This window comes from Sciurus carolinensis, chromosome 10 (assembly GCF_902686445.1).
Source record: "Sciurus carolinensis chromosome 10, mSciCar1.2, whole genome shotgun sequence".
NCBI lineage: Eukaryota > Metazoa > Chordata > Mammalia > Rodentia > Sciuridae > Sciurus > Sciurus carolinensis.
The window spans coordinates 6,943,163-6,962,027 of NC_062222.1; the positions used below are offsets into that span (position 1 = coordinate 6,943,163).

Below are 18,865 nucleotides of genomic sequence, written 5' to 3' on the forward strand. Positions count from 1 at the left end.
GTGCACATCTGTAATCCCAGCCTCTCAGGAGGATGAGGCAGGGGGACCACAAGTTCAAGGCCAGCCTTAGCAACTTAGCAAGACTTTCTCAAAATAAAAGTAAAAAAGGGACTGGGGGACTCCGGTTATAGCTCACTGGTACAGTGCTTGCTTAGCATGTGTGAGGCACTGGACTCGATCCTCAGCACTACCTAAAAATAAATAAATAAAATAAAGGTATAAAAATACAATAACAAAAAAAAAGGGACTGGGGATATAGATCGGTGGTAGAATACCCTGGGTTCAATCCTTGGTACCCCCTCAAAAATTGTTACTATTGAACCCACATTGACACGTCATAATCACCCCACATTGACACATCATAATCACCCAGAGTGCATAGTGTACATTGGGGTTCACTCTTGGAGGTTTACGTTGTGTGGGTTTGCACAGACGTGTAATGGCGTGTACCCACCATTGCCATATCAAAAGAGTGGTTTCACTACCCTAGAATCCCTCTGTGCTGTGCTTATCCCTCCCTTTCATTCTTTCCTTTCTCTAACCCCTGGCAACAAGTGACTTTTGACTATCTACATAGTTCGATATTTTTTAAAATGTCCTATAGTTGGAATCACATAGTATGCAGCCTTTTCAGATTTACTTCTGTTACTTGTCTTATGCATTTAAGGTTCCTCCTGTCTTTTCACGGCTTGATAGATCATTTCTTTTTAGTGTTGAATAATTCTTTTCTTTAGATGTTTATCCTTTTGCTTACTGAAGGACACCTAGGTTACTTTTAAGTATAAACATTCTTGTGTAGGTTTTGGTGTGGACATAAATTTTCAACTCTTTCTGAGTAAATGCCAAAGAGCTTAACTACTGGATCTACTAGTTAAGAGTCTATCTAGTTTTGTAAGACACTGAGAAACTGTCTTCTAACGTGGCTATACCCTTGTGCATCCCTGCCAGCAACAAGGGAGCGTCCCTGCTCTGCATCCTCTCCAGAATGTGGTGTTGTCATTCTTCTGGGTTTTGGCCATTCTGATGGGTGTACAGTGGCATCTCAGTGTTTTGATTTGCATTTCCCTAATGACATACGGTGTGGAGCATATTTTCATATATTTATTTGCCATCTGTACATCTTGTTTGGTCAGGTATTTGTTGAGGTCTTTCACCCATTTTTTTGGTGGGTTTTTTGCATTCTTATTATGGAGTTTGAGGAGAGTTCTTTGTCTACTTTGAATAACAGTCCTGTATCAAATGTGTCTTTTGCAAATATTTTCTCTAGGTCTGTGTCTCATCTTGTTATTCTCTTGATAATGTATTTAACAGAGTAGGAGCTTTTAATTTTAATGAAAATGTGGCTTATCAATTATTTCTTTCATTGATCATACTTTTGGTGCTGTATCTAAAAATCATTGCTATGCCCAAGGTTATCTAAGTTTTCTCCCCTTTTATCTTTTAGGAATTTTATTGCTTTATATATGGTATTATGATTCACTTAGAGTTAACTTTGATGAAGGGTGTGAAGTCTTATCCAGATTCTTTTCTTTTTCATGTGCATGTCCAGTTGTTCCAGCAGCATTTGTTGAAGACTGTCAACTATCTTTGCTCCATTGTACTGTCTTTGCTTCTTTGTTAAAGATTAGTTGATTATATTTATGTGGGTCTGTTCATGGAATCTTTGTTCTGTTCCATTGATCTATTTTTCTACTGACAATTTTTTTTTTTTGGTGCTGGGGATCGAACCCAGGGCCCTGTGCTTGTGATGCAAGCACTCTACCAACTGAGTTATATCCCCAGCCCTGACAAATGGTTTTGATTATTGTAGCTTTATAATCAGTCTTGACGTAAGGAGTACCAGTCCTCTGATTTTGTTCTTCTTCAGTGTTGTGTTAGCTATTCTGGGTCTTTTGCCTCTCCATAAAAACTTTAGAATCATTTTTGTCAATTTCTATAAAATAACTTGTTGGTATTTTGGTTGAGACTGCATAGAATCTATAGATCGAATAGGAAAGAAATAACCCTTCACAGTTTGAGTCTTCATGTCTTTGGACTCTCTTGCCATTAATTTTTTTTCTGTTTTGATTTTGTTCATCAAGGTATTATAGTTTCCTCATGTAGATGTTGTATATATTTTATTAGATTTATAAGTAAGTAATTTTGGGGGTTGCTAATGGAAAGGGTATTATGCCCTTAATTACAGATTCTACAGGAAGGTAGTTGATTGTTGTATATCAACCTTTTTTTTAATGGATGGACTAGATTTTATTTATCATTTAGTCATCAATGGGCTCTTGGAATCTCCATGATTTGGCTGCTATGAACATGGCGTCCATGTTGTATATCGACCTTCTATCCTGTAACCTTCCTGTGATCACTTTTGGGCTCTAGGAGGGTCTCTCCCCTACCTTGGTCATTTCTTTCAGATTTTCTACATAGACAGATCATGTCATCTGTGAACAAAGAGTGTTTTACTCCTTCCTTCCCAATCTGTATGCCTTTTGTTTTTGAACTTCTAGTGTGATGTTGAACAGGAGTGGTGAGGGGGAGCATCCTTACCTTGTTCCTGATCTTAGTGAGGAAGTGTCTTATTTCTCAGCCTTTAGTATGATGTTAGCTGTAGGGTTTTGATAGATATTCTTTATCAAGTTGAAGAAGTCTCTGTATTCCTACTTTTCTGAGAGGATTTTAAAAATTATTATCATGATTGGGTGTTAGAATTTGTTAAAGGCTTTTATTTCATCTGTTGATACAATTGTGTGATTTTTCTTTCTTAGCCTATTGATGTGATGAGTTAACATTCATTGTATTAGGTTGAACCTAATACAGTGCATACCTGGAATAAATCCCATTGAGTTGTATGGTATAATTCTTTTTGTACATTGTTGGATTATACTTGCTAATATTTTATAGATGGGTTTTGACTCTACATTAATTAGGGATAGTCTGTACTTTTCTGTATGCCTTCATATGCTTTTGCCGGTTGGGTAATACTGGACTCGTAGAATGAGTTAGAAAATACTCCCTCTGCTTCTATCTTCTTAAAGATGTTATAGAGAATTGGTATAATTTCTTCCTTCAGTGTTTGGTAGAATTCACCAGTAAACCTATCTATGCCTGGTATTTTCTGGGCCTGGAACATTCTGGTTTTTCAAATTGATTAATTATTAATTCAGTTTCTTTAATATATAGACCTATTTAGATTGTCTTCTTTTGTGAGTTTTGGCAGATTGTGTCTTTCTAGGAATTGGTCCATTTCATTTAGGTTATCAAATTTGTGAGCATACAGTTGTTCATAGTAGTCTTTTCTTATCTCTTTAATGTTCCTGGGATTAGTAGTGATATCCTCTTCTTCAGTTTGGATATTATTAATTGGACATTTTCCCTCCTTTGTTAGCCTGGCTAGACACTTAATGACCCTTATTGATCTTTTCAAAGATTGAGCTTTGGTTTCCATTGATTTTTCTCTATTACTTTCCTGTTTTCAGTGTCTTTGCTGTCTGCTCTAATTTTTATTACTTTTGCTTTTTTCTGTTTAATTTGTTCTTCTTTTTCTAGTCTCCTAACTTAGATTGTGGATTTTAAAAATTTCCCCTGAGCACTGCTTTTGCTGCATCACACAAATTTTGATAAATTATGATACCACTATTATTAGTTCAAGTTTCTGAGAGCTGGAGATGTAACTCAGTGGGAGAGTGCTTGCTAAGCATGTGTGGATCTTGGCTAAAAACAATTTTTATAAACTTCTCTTGAGAATTCCTCTTAGAACCATGGGTGATTATCAATATAGTTGGATTAATAACTACCGTATTTGTTACTGCTTTCTATTCACTTCCCTTTTTCTGTTCTCATTTTGTCTTCTATTCTTTTTTGGGCTTTTGTGCCAATAGCCTTTGGATTATGAACTTTACAAATGTTCCCCCCCCCCCCCCCCCTTTGGGAGGACAGAATGGCTGGAACGAGCTGAGTTGGGTTTTCCTTCTCCCATGTATGAGGGTAGAGGGGTTTTCTTCTCCAGTGTGCAAGGCCATTGCTGCCTGCAGCTGGACATGTTTTCCTGCAGGTCAGTTATGCTCTGATAATATCCAGAAGGTTAGGGTATGGTTAACTAGCTTCTCCTGAGGCAGGGCTTTGTTAGGAAGAGTAGAGTGCTCCAGAGTATTTCAGAATGATTCTTTCCCCTCCTGCTGGAAGCATGAGAGTGTTTCCCAGTAAGACTCCCAGTGTGGAGGTCCTGAAGACCAAGTCCTGCTGCAGTTCTGACTCTCAGGCTTGCCCACAGTGGAGCCGCAACCATGTACCACTCATGGTCCAGGTCTTCTGACCTGGCACTGGGCCTTCTAGCAGTTCTTGCCCGTGAGTCTGCCTGGAGAGCAGTGAGCGCCGAGTTCACATCTCCCCAGCCCTGGGGCATTCGGGGTCCTTCCTTCTCTCACAGATAGTAGAGTTGTTGACCTCCTCTGCTTCTCACTTGTCATGACGGAGTGGCAGCTTCAGGCTCTTTCTGTGTGTAACCAGAAACCAGAAGTCCATGAGGACTTTGTTCTCCAGCAGACTGAAAAGAGCTTATATCCGTTTTCTCCTTGAGATTCTTTTTCTGTCTTAAGGTAGTATTTTATCAACTATATGTCTCCTAAAGGAAAATACTAAGAACTTTAATGCCTTTAAGTGCTCTAGTTAAAAACGTGTGTGAGGTGACTTGTACCCAGCAGATTTCAGTGTGAATGGTTATTTTTTTTAAGAATATTTTTAGTTGTAGATGAACACAATAACTTTATTTTGTTATTTTGTTTTTCTTTTTATGTGGTGCTGAGGATCAAGCCCAGTGCCTCACAGGTGCGTGGGAGGCAAGCACTGTACCACTGAGCCACACCCCCAGCCCTGAGTAGTTGTTTTTACTTGGAAATAATGTATCTGTTCTGAGTTTAGTATATGACAAAGTCTCACTTAGTTTTATTTTATAGGTATTTGAAAATGTCTTCATTTGTGAGGCACTCTTTTTTTTAAATCATGTTTTTCTAGGATACACTGGAATAGTTAAGAGAAGAAGGGTTATGATAATCCTGTGTTTTGGCCTACAGAGGTTAGCAGCAGGAATGGCAACTCATTAAACAGGTTCTCAGGTCAAAAATCACAGGTCTATAATTTCTTTGTGCTACAGTTTTTCCACAAGGTAGACTATAACCAAAAAAAAAAAAAAAAGTGTATGCTAGATGCAGAAAATGTAGGTCATACTGTGTGAAAAACATTGAAAGCCGTGACCAATGTTTCAAAAGCTTTTGTTGTCTCAGTAGGACATGGTGTGTGAAACAGTCCTGCAGAGAATGTCTCAGATTTAAAAAAAAATAAAGAAAGTAAGAAAGCATTCTTATTTGTGTGTAGTTTGTATACTACAAACTTCAATTACCTATCATTTTCAGTTTGTACTTATACACACATTTATATACATTACAGACTGATCTACAGGTCAAACATCTTGGTTTTTAAACTTTGAAATTTTTTAGGGCAAAGTTAAGTTAATTTCCATAGAAACAAAAGCCAAATCCTGTGCAAAAGATTTGTTTCTAATAACTCGGTAGGGTATTCAGTACCGTGCCAGATTCCAGGGGTACTCTTGCCTTCATGTTTTAATCTATGAATAAAGATTGATGATCTTTTATTCAAAACATTGTATATAGAAAAGAGACAGGGAAGAATGTTGGTATTTTCAAAGAATTTAGAACTGTTGAGAAATACGCAGGAAAAGGAAAAACAAAAAAAAAATTCAAAATAGATCAGCTACATTAATATTATTATTCTCATTTTTCTTCAAGAAATTTAATGGATTAAACTGTTTCTGAGTTAAAACTGGAAAGTGATTTTTTAACCTCATAAATTGTTTTATATTATTATATTTGAATACTTAAGATTTACTTGAAAAAACCCATATGTTAAATAAATTAATGTCATTTTAATTGGAAAGCTTAAAAATAAGATGCTCCATTTTGAGATGTTTCTTAAGTCAGCAAAGGAGAAAGAGCCTTACTCAATTCTTCAAGTAATTATTAAGCACTTTTTATGTGTCCACCACAGAAAAGTAACCAAGTAACTAATAGGAGTCAAATGGTTCTTACTCCTTTTTTCTTTTTTTTTTTTAAACATAGATGGAACTAGACACAGCACTAAGTGACCTGGAGGCCGCAGATTTTGCAGAACTGGTAAGAGGCAGAGGGGATTTAGGGAAAGGGTCAATATTGAATTCTTATTTTGTAAATCAGTCAGTATCCTAAGCATTTACCAAGTGGGCTTGTAATAAGCTTGACAAACACAGCATTAGGCCTTTTTTAACACTGACAAAACCTGTTTTATTTGTCTTAAGACTTTCTACTCTGTCGAAAATATTTGTTACACAGTATGTAGTATGACATTAAAAATGACTAATTATAATTGATATTCTTAAGAATGGGGCTTCTTGAGTAAAGGAAATATAGATGTAATATTAATTATTAAGTGAGAACCTTATATTTCTAAATTTAACTTGGAATTGTCATAATGTTTTTTTAATCTTCAAAAAAATATATTTCCTTGTTCTGTCCAATGAAAAGGACAAGAAATAGTTTCCATCTTAGCAATAAGTATTTCTTATACCCAGGCCATGGTGTATAAATAATGTTACTCATCAAAAGGAACCAGATTCCTCAGAGAAGTGGCTCATTTCAGATTCAGGGCTAAAAATATGCAAGTCTGGAAATATCATAACTTATAAAAAATCCGGAGAGCTTTAAAAGATGACTAGGGTTACATATATAAGGCTGAAATTGTCAGAAACCACCTCAAAGGGACTCTGTCTTGAGCCTCTAGAAGGATAATAACTACAATCAATTGGAATAGATCTGATATGTTTAAATCCATGAGTTTACAATGATACGAAAGGAGAAATAGAAACTTATTGATTAACTTTGGAACATGCTAGGGAACCAACTCATTTTTGTGAAAACTAGTAAATGAAGAAGAATCAAACACTTATTCTGGCTTTCCTGTCTGAACCATATATCAGAGCACCAAATAGAGAAGAAGGGGTATTGCCACACGGCCTGCGTGGGCCAGGGAAAGGGTTCCTGTCGGAGGGTTGGGCTGGCTATGAAATAATAGCTAAGAAATTTATTTAACAAGAATAATGAAGAACTCAAACTATCCCTGTTCGCTGATGACATGATTATATATTTAGAGGAACCTGGAAATTCCACCAGAAAACTTTTAGAACTCATAAGTGAATTCAGTAAAGTAGCAGGTTACAAGATCAATGCTCATAAATCCAATGCATTTTTATACATAAGTGATGAATCTTCAGAAAGAGAAATTAGGAAAACTTACCCCACTCACAATAGCATCGAAAAAAATAAAATACTTGGGAATCAATCTCACAAAAGAGGTGAAAGACCTCTACAATGAGAACTACAGAACACTAAAGAAAGAAATTCAAGAAAACCTTAGAAGATGGAAAGATCTCCCATGTTCCTGGATAGGCAGAATTAATATCGTCAAAATGGCTATACTACCTAAAGTGCTATACAGATTCAATGCAATTCCAATTAAAATCCCAATGATGTACCTTACAGAAATAGAGCAAGCAATTATGAAATTCATCTGGAAGAATAAAAACCTAGAAGAGCTAAAGCAATCCTCAGTAGCAAGAGCGAAGCAGGGGGTATTGCAATACCAGATCTTCAACTCTACTACAAAGCAATAGTAACAAAAACAGCATGGTATTGGTACCAAAATAGACAGGTAGATCAATGGTACAGAATAGAGGACATGGACACAAACCCAAATAAATACAATTTTCTCATACTAGACAAAGGTTCCAACAATATGCAATGGAGAAAAGATAGCCTCTTCAACAAATGGTGCTGGGAAACCTGGAAAACCATATGCAATAGAATGAAATTAAACCCCTATCTCTCACCCTACACAAAACTCAACTCAAAATGGATCAAGGACCTCGGAATCAGACCAGAGACCCTGCATCTTATAGAAGAAAAAGTAGGTCCAAATCTTCAACTTGTTGGCTTAGGATCAGACTTCCTTAACAGGACTCCCATAGCACAAGAAATAAAAGCAAGAATCAACAACTGGGATAGATTCAAACTAAAAAGCTTTCTCTCAGCAAAGGAAACTATCAGAAATGTGAAGAGAGAGCCTACAGAGTGGGAGAATATCTTTGCCAACCATACCTCAGATAGAGCGCTAATTTCCAGAATCTATAAAGAACTCAAAAAACTCTACACGAAGAATACAAATAATCCAATCAACAAATGGGCTAAGGAAATGAACAGACACTTCACAGAAGAAGATGTACAAGTAATCAACAGATATATGAAAAAATGTTCAACATCCCTAGTAATAAGGGAAATGCAAATCAAAACTACCCTAAGATTTCATCTCACCCCAATTAGAATGGCGATTATCAAGAATACAAGCAACAATAGGTGTTGGCGAGAATGTGGTGAAAAAGGAACACTCATACATTGCTGGTGGGGTTGCAAATTAGTGCAGCCACTCTGGAAAGCAGTGTGGAGATTCCTCAGAAAGCTTGGAATGGAAACACCATTTGACCCAGCTATCCCACTCCTTGGCCTATACCCAAAGGACTTAAAATCAGCATACTACAGAGATACAGCCACATCAATGTTCATTGCTGCTCAATTCACCATAGCCAGATTGTGGAACCAACCTAGATGCCCTTCAGTTGATGAATGGATAAAGAAACTGTGGCATATTTATACAATGGAATATTACTCCGCAATGAAGAATGATAAAATTATGGCATTTGTAGGCAAATGGACGAAATTGGAGAATATCATGCTAAGTGAGATAAGCCAATCTCAAAAAACTAAAGGACCAATGATCTCGCTGATAAGCGGATGAGGACATATAATGGGGGGTGGGAGGGGCTAGCATTAGGTTTAGGGTTAGGTTTAGAGTTAGGCTAAGGAGAGCGGTAAGAATGAAGGAAAGAAGGACTGTGTTGAGGGAAAAGAGGTGTGGGAGGGGTGGGGGGAGGGGAAAAATAAAATAAACATCATTACCCTATGTAAACGTAAAAAAAAAAAAAAAAATTAAAAAAAAAAAAAAAAAAGAAGAATGATAGGAGACAGAATTAAGGACAGGGACCAGTAGGAGCTTCTCCCATGAAAAACAGGATAGGCAGTGGAGGTAAGCAAGCCATTTTGCTCTAGTGGGTCATTTCCCAGCACAGGGTAACCACATGCTTCAGGCAATCTCAAACAGTTTTCCATAATTGCAAGTTCCTGAAGCCAGAATCCCTGTCTAATAGTCCAACCGAGCTTGATTTTCCTGCAAACTGTTAAGTGGTGTCCCGCAAAGGGGCGCTGCTCATGGAAATAGTTCATCTAACATGTTACGAAAGAATGACAGGATTGGAATATCGCCATTGGGTAGTTCCTCACTGATCTAATGATCTAGAAATGGTCATCAATAGCTGTTGATATCACAGAAGGAAAGACTGCCAGACAGTACCTGCTTGCTGATGGAAGGACACAAACCCCATGAACTATGCTTACTGAGGCCTCAGTATCTAACTACCAATTTACGGGAAATGTCATTGAAAAGGGAACATGTTTATGACCCTATCTGGAGAAGGGAGGTTACAGTCAGCAAATTCAGACCTGGAAACATAGGACCATTTCTTCAACAAATAAATCAGAAAAGGATGGAGTGCGGCAGGGGAAGAGGGGAAAGAACTTGAGAGAAAGTTCTGTATCACTTACAAAAGACTTAAACAACCAAGTGCAGCATATGGCCTTTCTTGGATCCTGATTCAAATAAACTTTTTAAAAACATTTGTAAGACAATCAAGGAAACATCAAGGCTAATGATTGACTATTAGATGAGAATGATTCTTGAGATGTGATAATGGTATTTTTATATTGTAAATTCCTTCTGTTTAGAGTATTAGCAGATGAAATGCTAATGGAATTGGTTTAGGAATAATTCAATGGAAGAAGAAGGAAGAAGAGAGGAATACAGATGAAACAAGATGAGCTATGTACTGGTCATAGTCAAAGTGGGTTGATGACAGGACAATGTTCTCTTTTTGCCCAACATTAAAATTTCCAGTATAAATGTTTGTTTAAAAAGAACAGGAGCCAGGTACAATGGTGCACACCTGTAATTTCAACTGCTTAGGAGGCTGAGGCAGGAGGAAGGCTCAGAAACATAGAGAGACCCTGTCTCAAAATAAAATTTAAAAAGAGTAGGGAGCTGGGAATGTGTAGTTCAGTGGTAGAGCACTTGCCTAGCATAAGCAAGGCCCTGGGTTCAGTCCCCAGCACTGTAACAAGGTAAAAAAATTAAAAATTAAAGAAAAGAAAGGAAGGAAGGAAGAAAAGAAAAAGTAACTGGGAAGTGAGGAAGTAGAAGGTCTGAGTGTTGGATCATCCCCAAGAAGGTTAGTAGTGAAAGTGGGAAGTAACGTTAGCTTGAAGGGGAGGCTGAGTCCCTCACTAAGATCCTGAGCAAATCAAAGAGTGTTTTGTTTGTAAGAATGGATATTTAAACAAGGTTGTAAATTTTTTCACTGTTGGAGAATTTTTAGATGGAGAATGATAATTAGGAACTTGCCCCTCATGTCTGAGTGGGTGAGAGAAAGGGTTCCTGTTGGATGGACCGGCTGCAAAATAAAAACTATGAAATTTATTTATGAGAAATAATGATAGAAGACAGAATTATGTTAAGAGCAGGGGCATGACCAATTGAGCTGTCCACAGGGGTCTGGCTCTAACAAAGGAGGGAGCGCGCTTGCTTTATACAGATCAAAAGGACCGTAGGAACTTCTTCCAAAAAACAGGATTGTGGGGCAGAGGTAAGCAGGCCATTTGGCTCTAGGGGGTCACTCCCACATCTAGTGCTTGTGTCTGAACTTCAGCGGTGAACCAACGCGGAATAACCGCATGACTCAAGCAGTCTGGAACAATTACCGATAATTGTTAAGTTCGTGAGACCAGATCCTCCTGGTTATTGGCTCAGCCGTACTTAGTTCTCATACAAGCCATGGATGGCTTCCCTCAAGGAACAGTTTAGATGTAAAGTGTTAAAATACTGGTTTTTAAAACTTAAACCAATAGGTTTAATTTAAAATCTTCTACCTCTATAGAACATCATTTTAATGAGCAGTGGAGCTAACAAATATTTTCTGTGGTTAGAAAAGGATTTATTGGGGTGCCTTGGATATAAGATCAAAAACACAATGAAAGAAAAATGATAAAATGAGAATGTAAAATGGTACAACTACTTTGGAAAACATTTTGGCAGTTTTTTTGTAACCCAAATATACACCTCATAAGATTCAGCCATCCTACTGGATCTCTTTACCCAAGATAAATAAAAGCATATGTTTCCACAACTGCCAGGCTGTTAATTCAGAATCCAAAAGGGCAATGAGGGGTGAAGAAGAGACAAACAGACACAGAGAGAAAAAGCTGGGGCCAGGAGGGAAAGCCCAACCCTGCTGAGGCTTGACTGACACCAGAGCTAGCTCAGCACATTTTTTATATGACTTTGTCATCAGAAGGTTGTTTGTGAGAACGTTTTAGCAAAGCAGGCATTCTGAAGCACGCAGCGAAACTTGTGAGACTTCGAGGTCATCTTGTCATGCCCAGAATTCTCTACCCCTGGAACTGGTGTCCAAATCCAAGGTTCCGACTTTAGAACTGCCCCTTTGCACGTAGCCTCCTGTGGCTGGTGTTACCATAGCAACTGGGGCATCTCGACCTACACTTTTGCACAGGCAGCTCCCAGCACAAATGCAGCCATGAGGGAATCAGAGGCCATGGTTCCAGTCACTTCTCTGCACAGTGTGTGTTGCAGAAGCCTACACATAACTCTTCATAGCAGCTTCGTTTATAGTAACCCCAAACTGGAAACAGTCAAATGTCTTATCAGCAGGTGAATGGACAGAGAGGTTGTGTTATACCAGACACTGGAATAGCACTCAGAAGAACCACCAGGATGCGGAAGCAGTGATCGGACCCTTCTGTCTTCCTTGTGGTGGAACTTGGGCAACTGTGTGCATTTGTCACAACTCACACAAGGGTTCATGGTGAATTTTACCTTAATTTAAAAAATGAAAAGAATCTATTCTAAACTTTTTATGAAGTTAGCTTAAAATTGACTCATATTTTTAACTTTGTGTTCTTTTCTTTAGTTTAAAAAAATTTTATTAAGAAACAATTTACATTTAGTGAATTCTTCTGCACCCTTTATAGTCAAATCCTCTTTCTACCTTCTGCCCCTGGCAACCACTGGCCTGTTTTCTGTCCCCATGATTTTACCTTTTCCAGAATGCCATATAAATTGAATCTATAGTAGGTAATTGTCTAACCTCTTTCTCTTAGCATAAGAGGTTTGAGATTCATCTATGTCGTACATATGAGAAGTTTAGTCCTTTTTATTGCTAAGTAGTAGACCATTGGATGGATGTATCACAATTTCCCAATTGAAACATACTTCATTTATTTCCAGGTTTTCATTTTCTTTAGGTTAATTATAAACATCAAAAACATATTGGGCGAAGATGTAAGTTTAAGCATCATTATAAAAGCAAAAGTTCTTCCATATTTCTCTCCCCCACTTCCATTCCCAACTATCACTGCTCTAATAGTTTAGAATGTGTCTTTCTAGGCCTTTTTCTTTTTCATCGTGGTGTTGTTGTTTAGTTCTACATGACAGTAGAATGTATTTTTAACATATTATACATACATGGGTATAACTTCACATTTTTGTGGTTGTACATGATACGGAGTTACTCTGGTTGTGTATTCATGTATGAACATAGGAAGGTTACATCTGATTCATTCTACTGTCTTGCCTATTCCGAACCCCCCTCTCTTCCCCCAACTCCCCCCATACAATCTGGTGAGCCTCCACTCCTCTCCCCCTGACCCCCGCCTATTGTGAGTCAGCAGCCGCATATTAGAGAGAACATTCAGTCTCTAGTTTTGGGGGATTGGCTTATTTTACTTAACATGATAATCTCCATTTCCATCCATTTACTGGCAAATGACATAATTTCATTCTTCTTTATGGCTGAGTAATATTCCATTGTGTGTATGTACCACATTTTTTTTATCCATTCATTTGTCGAAGGGCACCTAGGTTGATTCCATAGCTTAGCTATTGTGAATAGAGCTGCTATAAACATTGAGGTAACTGTTTCACTTCAGTATGCCAATTTTAAGTCCTTTGGGTTTATGCCGAGGAGTGGGATACTAGACCTTTTTCTATACACATACATTCCCACACATAAACCAACACATGTATGTGTACATATATACATGTTTATAGTTGGAGAGGGGATGCTATGTTTAACGAAAATTGGATCTAGTGAATATTGTGTTCTGCATTCTTTGCTGAGCAAGATATTCTAAAAATTCTTGTGCTTGCTCATATAAATCAACCTTATTTTTAAAATATCTATATGATATTCTTTGATTTAACATATCTAATTTAAAATTTAATCATTCCTCCATTGTTGACTTTTGCATCATCTCTTACTTTTACATATTCCAAATAATTCTTTTAACTTTTATGTAAAAGTCTTGATTCTCTTATTTGAATACTTCTGTACTTTCTAGAAATGGAATCACTCAAAGGGTATGTGTATTTAAAACATTTTTTACATATAAACTCAGTTGCCTACAAATAGGTTGTACCAATTTGTGCTTCCAAAAATAGTATATGGTAATACTGGATATTTCAGATGATGTATAATAAAAGATTTTTGTCCTAACAGATTTGTTTTAAGAAATTCCACATGAGATAAACAAATTTTATCAACAATATTTTATAAGAACCAAAAATAAGGTTGTTCTCAAATAAATGTATATCTGTATTGTATTTTACACTAATACGCTCGAATGCTTATTTGTAAGGAGGATACTATGAAAAGTTCAATTAGGAATGAATATAACTTCCATGTGAACTATTGTAGCTTAACTGGAAACTGTTTCTCTCTTTCTCTCTCTATCACACACACACGTGCCACAATATAAATCCACTGTGATTTTCTCCCTAGTCTGAGGATTACTATGACATGAGACGGCTGTATACAATTGTGGGGTCTTCTCTATTTTACAAGGTAAGTTGCAGTTTGAATTTTTTATAACTCCTACATGTACAGACCTAAAGGAAATTTGCTCAAACTTTTATATATATGAAAAGTACATTTATCTCTTTCTCTGTGATTTAGTTACCTTTCGATTAAGATCTTAAAATAAGACTTGTACCTACACATTTATAAATGTAATATATCCTTAGAGTCATCACATTCTATAGCATTTAAATATGTGTGAAGTGAAACAGTACTTGAACCAACTGTGTCCAAAAAAAGAGTAATTCTTTCCTGATTTCCTTTTGCAATAGTGAGTTTTTTATTCTGTCTTCAGAAGTAACCACGCATCTTTTAAGTAAATCTTATAATATTTATTAAGTAGTTGGCTTCCAGGGAGAACAAATTGTCAGATGAATTTAAGTATTTTCATTTTTTAAAAAAATCTGTGAACATGATATAAAACACATCTAACCAAGAATCAGTCAATACAGAAGGGTCCAGAGTAAAAAGTAAGTTTCTGCCCACCTTGACTCCTGCTTCTCTGTTTCCCATTTTCAGAATGCAGTTCTTTTCTAATTTTGACACTCAGGCTAATACCACAGAGATGATTTTGCTTTGTGCTAAAAGTCTACCTGATGAGTGCCTTATCATTTAATCTCTAGTTTGACCTCAAGGGAGAAAAACATTTACTTATACTGTATCTTACTTTGTTATGTTTGAAACTAGAATATTTCACATCAACTGAAGAAGCATCTCTAAACTCTTGGAGATACAGGATTATTGCTTGGTATCGCTAGTTGACTTGCTCTTTGTGGTTAAATTCGAGGGTTACTTGATATGCAGTCATTTGCCTAAGGATGATCTTGTTGAGATCGCTGCGTACTGTCGCCACTGTGGCCTGCTGCCATTAGCAGCAAGACAAAGGATTGGCCAGTTGATAGTGTGGAGGGAAGTGTTTCCTCGACACCACCTCCAGCCTCCTGCAGACTCAAGCGCTGAAGTCTTTCCGGAACCTGAAGGGAGGTACTTTTTGCTAATTGTTGGACTGGTAAGTTCACCTGGACTTTTTTCTTGAGATTGTTTTCCCCACCTATTTACTGCCAAAAAAATACACAAACATGCCTGTTTAAAGCTATGCATATACCAAATATGGTATTCCATAAAGTGTTATATGTGCCTTCTTCTATTTTGCATTCCTTTAATATTCATGAAGAAATACTAGTAAAATCCAGGAAAATATTTTAGCATGTTCTGAACCCTTTTTGTTTCCTGTCCTATAGGGGTTTTATCCTCTGGTTTGTTTTGGAATATAAAAGACGACATAAAAAGAATGTAGAATCAGAAATGGAATAAATACATAATTGGAAATGAGAGACTTTCTCATCATTGAGGCTCTTTTGAAACCATCATAGCAAATTCTACGTACCAAGAGAAGTGGTTGATACTATATCAAAATAAGATACTGTGAAGCCAGGCATGGTGGTGCATGCCTGTAATTCCAGCGGTTTGGGAGGCTAATGCAGGAAGATTTCAAGTTCAAAGCCAGCCTGAGCAATTTGGCGAGGTTCTAAGTAACTTTAGCGAGATCCTCTTTCAAAATAAAAAATAAAAAGGGTTGAGGATGTAACTCAAGTTAAGTGCTTCTGGGTTCAATCCCTGGTACAAAAAATTTAAAAAAGACAATTTGAGATAGTTTTTAACTGTGCTCAAGAAGCATAGGTAACCTCACTACTTTATAAAAATATGGCTTCTTATAAAAAAAAAAGCATTGGTAATAACTAAGGAAGAATTTTAATAATTATCACAACTGTGGCATATTTATACAATGGAATATTACTCCGCAATGAAGAATGATAAAATTATGGCATTTGTAGGCAAATGGACGAAATTGGAGAATATCATGCTAAGTGAGATAAGCCAATCTCAAAAAACTAAAGGACCAATGATCTCGCTGATAAGCGGATGAGGACATATAATGGGGGGTGGGAGGGGCTAGCATTAGGTTTAGGGTTAGGTTTAGAGTTAGGCTAAGGAGAGCGGTAAGAATGAAGGAAAGAAGGACTGTGTAGAGGGAAAAAAGGGGTGGGAGGGGTGGGGGGAGGGGAAAAATAAAATAAACATCATTACCCTATGTAAACGTAAAAAAAAAATAAAAAAAAAATAATTATCACATATGTGTGCCATATGCCCACATCTTTTATAGTATTCACAAATTTTTACATATCGTAACTATTTTCATGGTGGCTAAACCTATGTCAATAATTTTCCTTTATAGAGATACTATATGTTATGTGTGCTATTAGAAGCTGGAGGCTGTGCATCCAAAGCTATTGGGAATCCTGGCCCTGACTGTATATATGTGGACCAGGTCAGAACAACTCTTCACCAGCTGGAAGGAGTAGACTCCCTCATAGATGAACGGCTAGCGTCTTCTCCAAGCCCCTGTTTGTCTTGTGCTGACTGGTTCCTTTCTGGAACACGTGAGAAAACTGAGAGTTTGACTACTTCCCCTATTCTCAGCAGGCTGCAAGTTCCTTCCAGGGCAGCAGCCTCTCCAACATGCAGAAGAACCCTTTTTGGTGACTATTCCTTAAAGACACGTAAGCCCAGTCCCTCCCGGAGCAGTGGAGGATCTGACAATGGTTGTGAAGGTGGAGAGGGTGCTGGACTTAGCCCTCATACCACACCTGATGCAGTACGAAAGCAGAGAGACTCTCAGGGATCTGATGATTCAGAAGCAAGCCGAGCCTTGCTCAAGGTGCGTGTTCGTTCCAGTGTGTAACTTCTGGGAACTAAACTGTCTCTCTAGTTCTTATATTTTAATTTCAAGAGAATTTTTTAATGGTAGATCAGTTCTCATTTGAAATAGTGGTTATTTTGGTCATTGTTGGCCAACCAAAGATTTAGAAGCAAAAAGAGAAGGAACATCAAGTAATGACAGGAGGCGCCTGACATGCAGGGTATCTCCCCAGCAGTACTGCAGGTAAAGAAGCTCTTTAATCTTGCTTTCCACATACATCTCCTTTCTATACATGGTGATAACAGCGCACATCATGGCTATGGAGCATTTGAGGAGCTGATCTGACAAAAACAGCAAGTAAAATATTCAGTAGAAACAAGAAGAGAATCCAACTGTGTGTGTGTGTGCGCGTGTGCATGTGTGTGTGTCTGTGTATGCATGCCTCTTTTTTATAGATAAGGTTTTTTTAAATCTGTATTTGGGAAGGTCTGGTCTCCACACACAAAGATGTGCAATGTGACTATAAAGCCAAGAAGATGTTCACTTTTAATATTATTTTTCTTGATTTTTTTCATGAAAATACCATAAAATATCCAAATCATTATCAAAACAAAAACTGTGTATGCAGCTAGTGATGTTTTCTTTTGAAACATTTTCAAACTTGCCATCTGGGTGGATGGAGGTAATGGCAGACAAGGCGAGAAGAAGGTGGAGAACTGGCACTAATAAAATATGGGATTCTGGGTGGCATGGCATAAATAACTTAGTCTCCTGATTCCAAACAGCAGGATTCTGTTGGAGACATTAGTAGAATGTATTTAGGAAGTACTCCTTTCATGTCTGTATCCATTATCGCAGTTGATGAAATTGGTAGGAAATATAGTCCAAGAGAATATGGATAGATTTTAAAATAACAAAATCATAAATAGCTCCTTAGAGAAAGTGAATGAACCTTTAAGATTCAGCCATTCAACCAGTGTTGATTGGACACATACTAAGTACCAAGGTCTGCGCTACACAAAAGAGATATAAAAATGAATAAGACGGACCCTGACGTTGAGAAGTGCAGTCTAGGAGGGCCATGGGTGTGCATGCACAGAACGGCTCTGGTGAAGGGACACCAGCACACCCACTATGGCACAGGCCTGGGGTCCTTGTTCGTAAAGGCCAAGAGGTGGGAGTCAGCATCAAAGACATCTCAAAGACATGCTACGAAATATTAAGTAGTTCTCTCAGAGGGATTGTCAATTTTTAAATCATTTCTGCTATTTGATTTTGTTCTTACATATGAACTGATCTACCTGAATATTTTCCAGATCACTAAAAAGAAGTCTACTCTTCCAAATCCATTTCATTTGGGAAATTTGAAAAAGGACCCTTCCGAAAAAGAATTGGAAATATATAACATAATGAAGTAAGGAACTTCCTTCTAATATACTTTTTCACTTAAACGTTCTTTGAGAAAATTTTATAGTAAGAAAATACAACTTCACAGGGCTGGGCTTGTAGCTTGGTGAAGTACTTGCCTAGTATGCGTGGGGCACTGGGTTCAATTCTCAACACCAATAAAATATGTCCATCTACAACTGAAAATATTTTTAAAATACAGTTTCATAACATACAAAGGTTATTCCACAAATACAATTCTGATGAACATATTTGAGGTCATATATGAGATATTTCTATGTTTTATCGCACTTTTATGAAAATAAACATATTCATGATGTAAGAGATAAAACATGCAAATATTTTATTTCCCACAGGTAACTTCACTTTTGTATATCTAATACTATTTTTAAATTAGTTTACTATTTATTTATTCATATTTTATTTTATTTGTACTGGGTATTGAACCCAAGCACTTAACCACTGAGGTACATCCCTAGCCCTTTTATTTTTTATTTTGAGACAGGGTCTCACTAAGTTGCTTAGGGCCTAAGTGGCTGAGGCTGGTCTTGAACTTGTGATCCTCCTGCCTCAGCCTCCAGAGTCACTGAGCTTACAAGTGTGCACAACTGCTCCAGGCCTTCAAA

General features: G+C 37.3%; 1 protein-coding gene across 1 annotated transcript in view; it reads left to right on the plus strand.

Annotated features, from left to right (window-relative positions):
- The window catches only part of Intu (inturned planar cell polarity protein), a 93,122-nt gene that overhangs the window by 63,940 nt on the left and 10,317 nt on the right, over positions 1 to 18,865 (plus strand). The window contains exons 9-13 of the mRNA XM_047566680.1: positions 6,126 to 6,179; positions 14,057 to 14,119; positions 14,919 to 15,140; positions 16,368 to 16,850; positions 18,149 to 18,246. Coding sequence (XP_047422636.1) covers positions 6,126 to 6,179; positions 14,057 to 14,119; positions 14,919 to 15,140; positions 16,368 to 16,850; positions 18,149 to 18,246 — 920 coding nt within the window. The remainder of the gene's footprint in view (positions 1 to 6,125; positions 6,180 to 14,056; positions 14,120 to 14,918; positions 15,141 to 16,367; positions 16,851 to 18,148; positions 18,247 to 18,865) is intronic.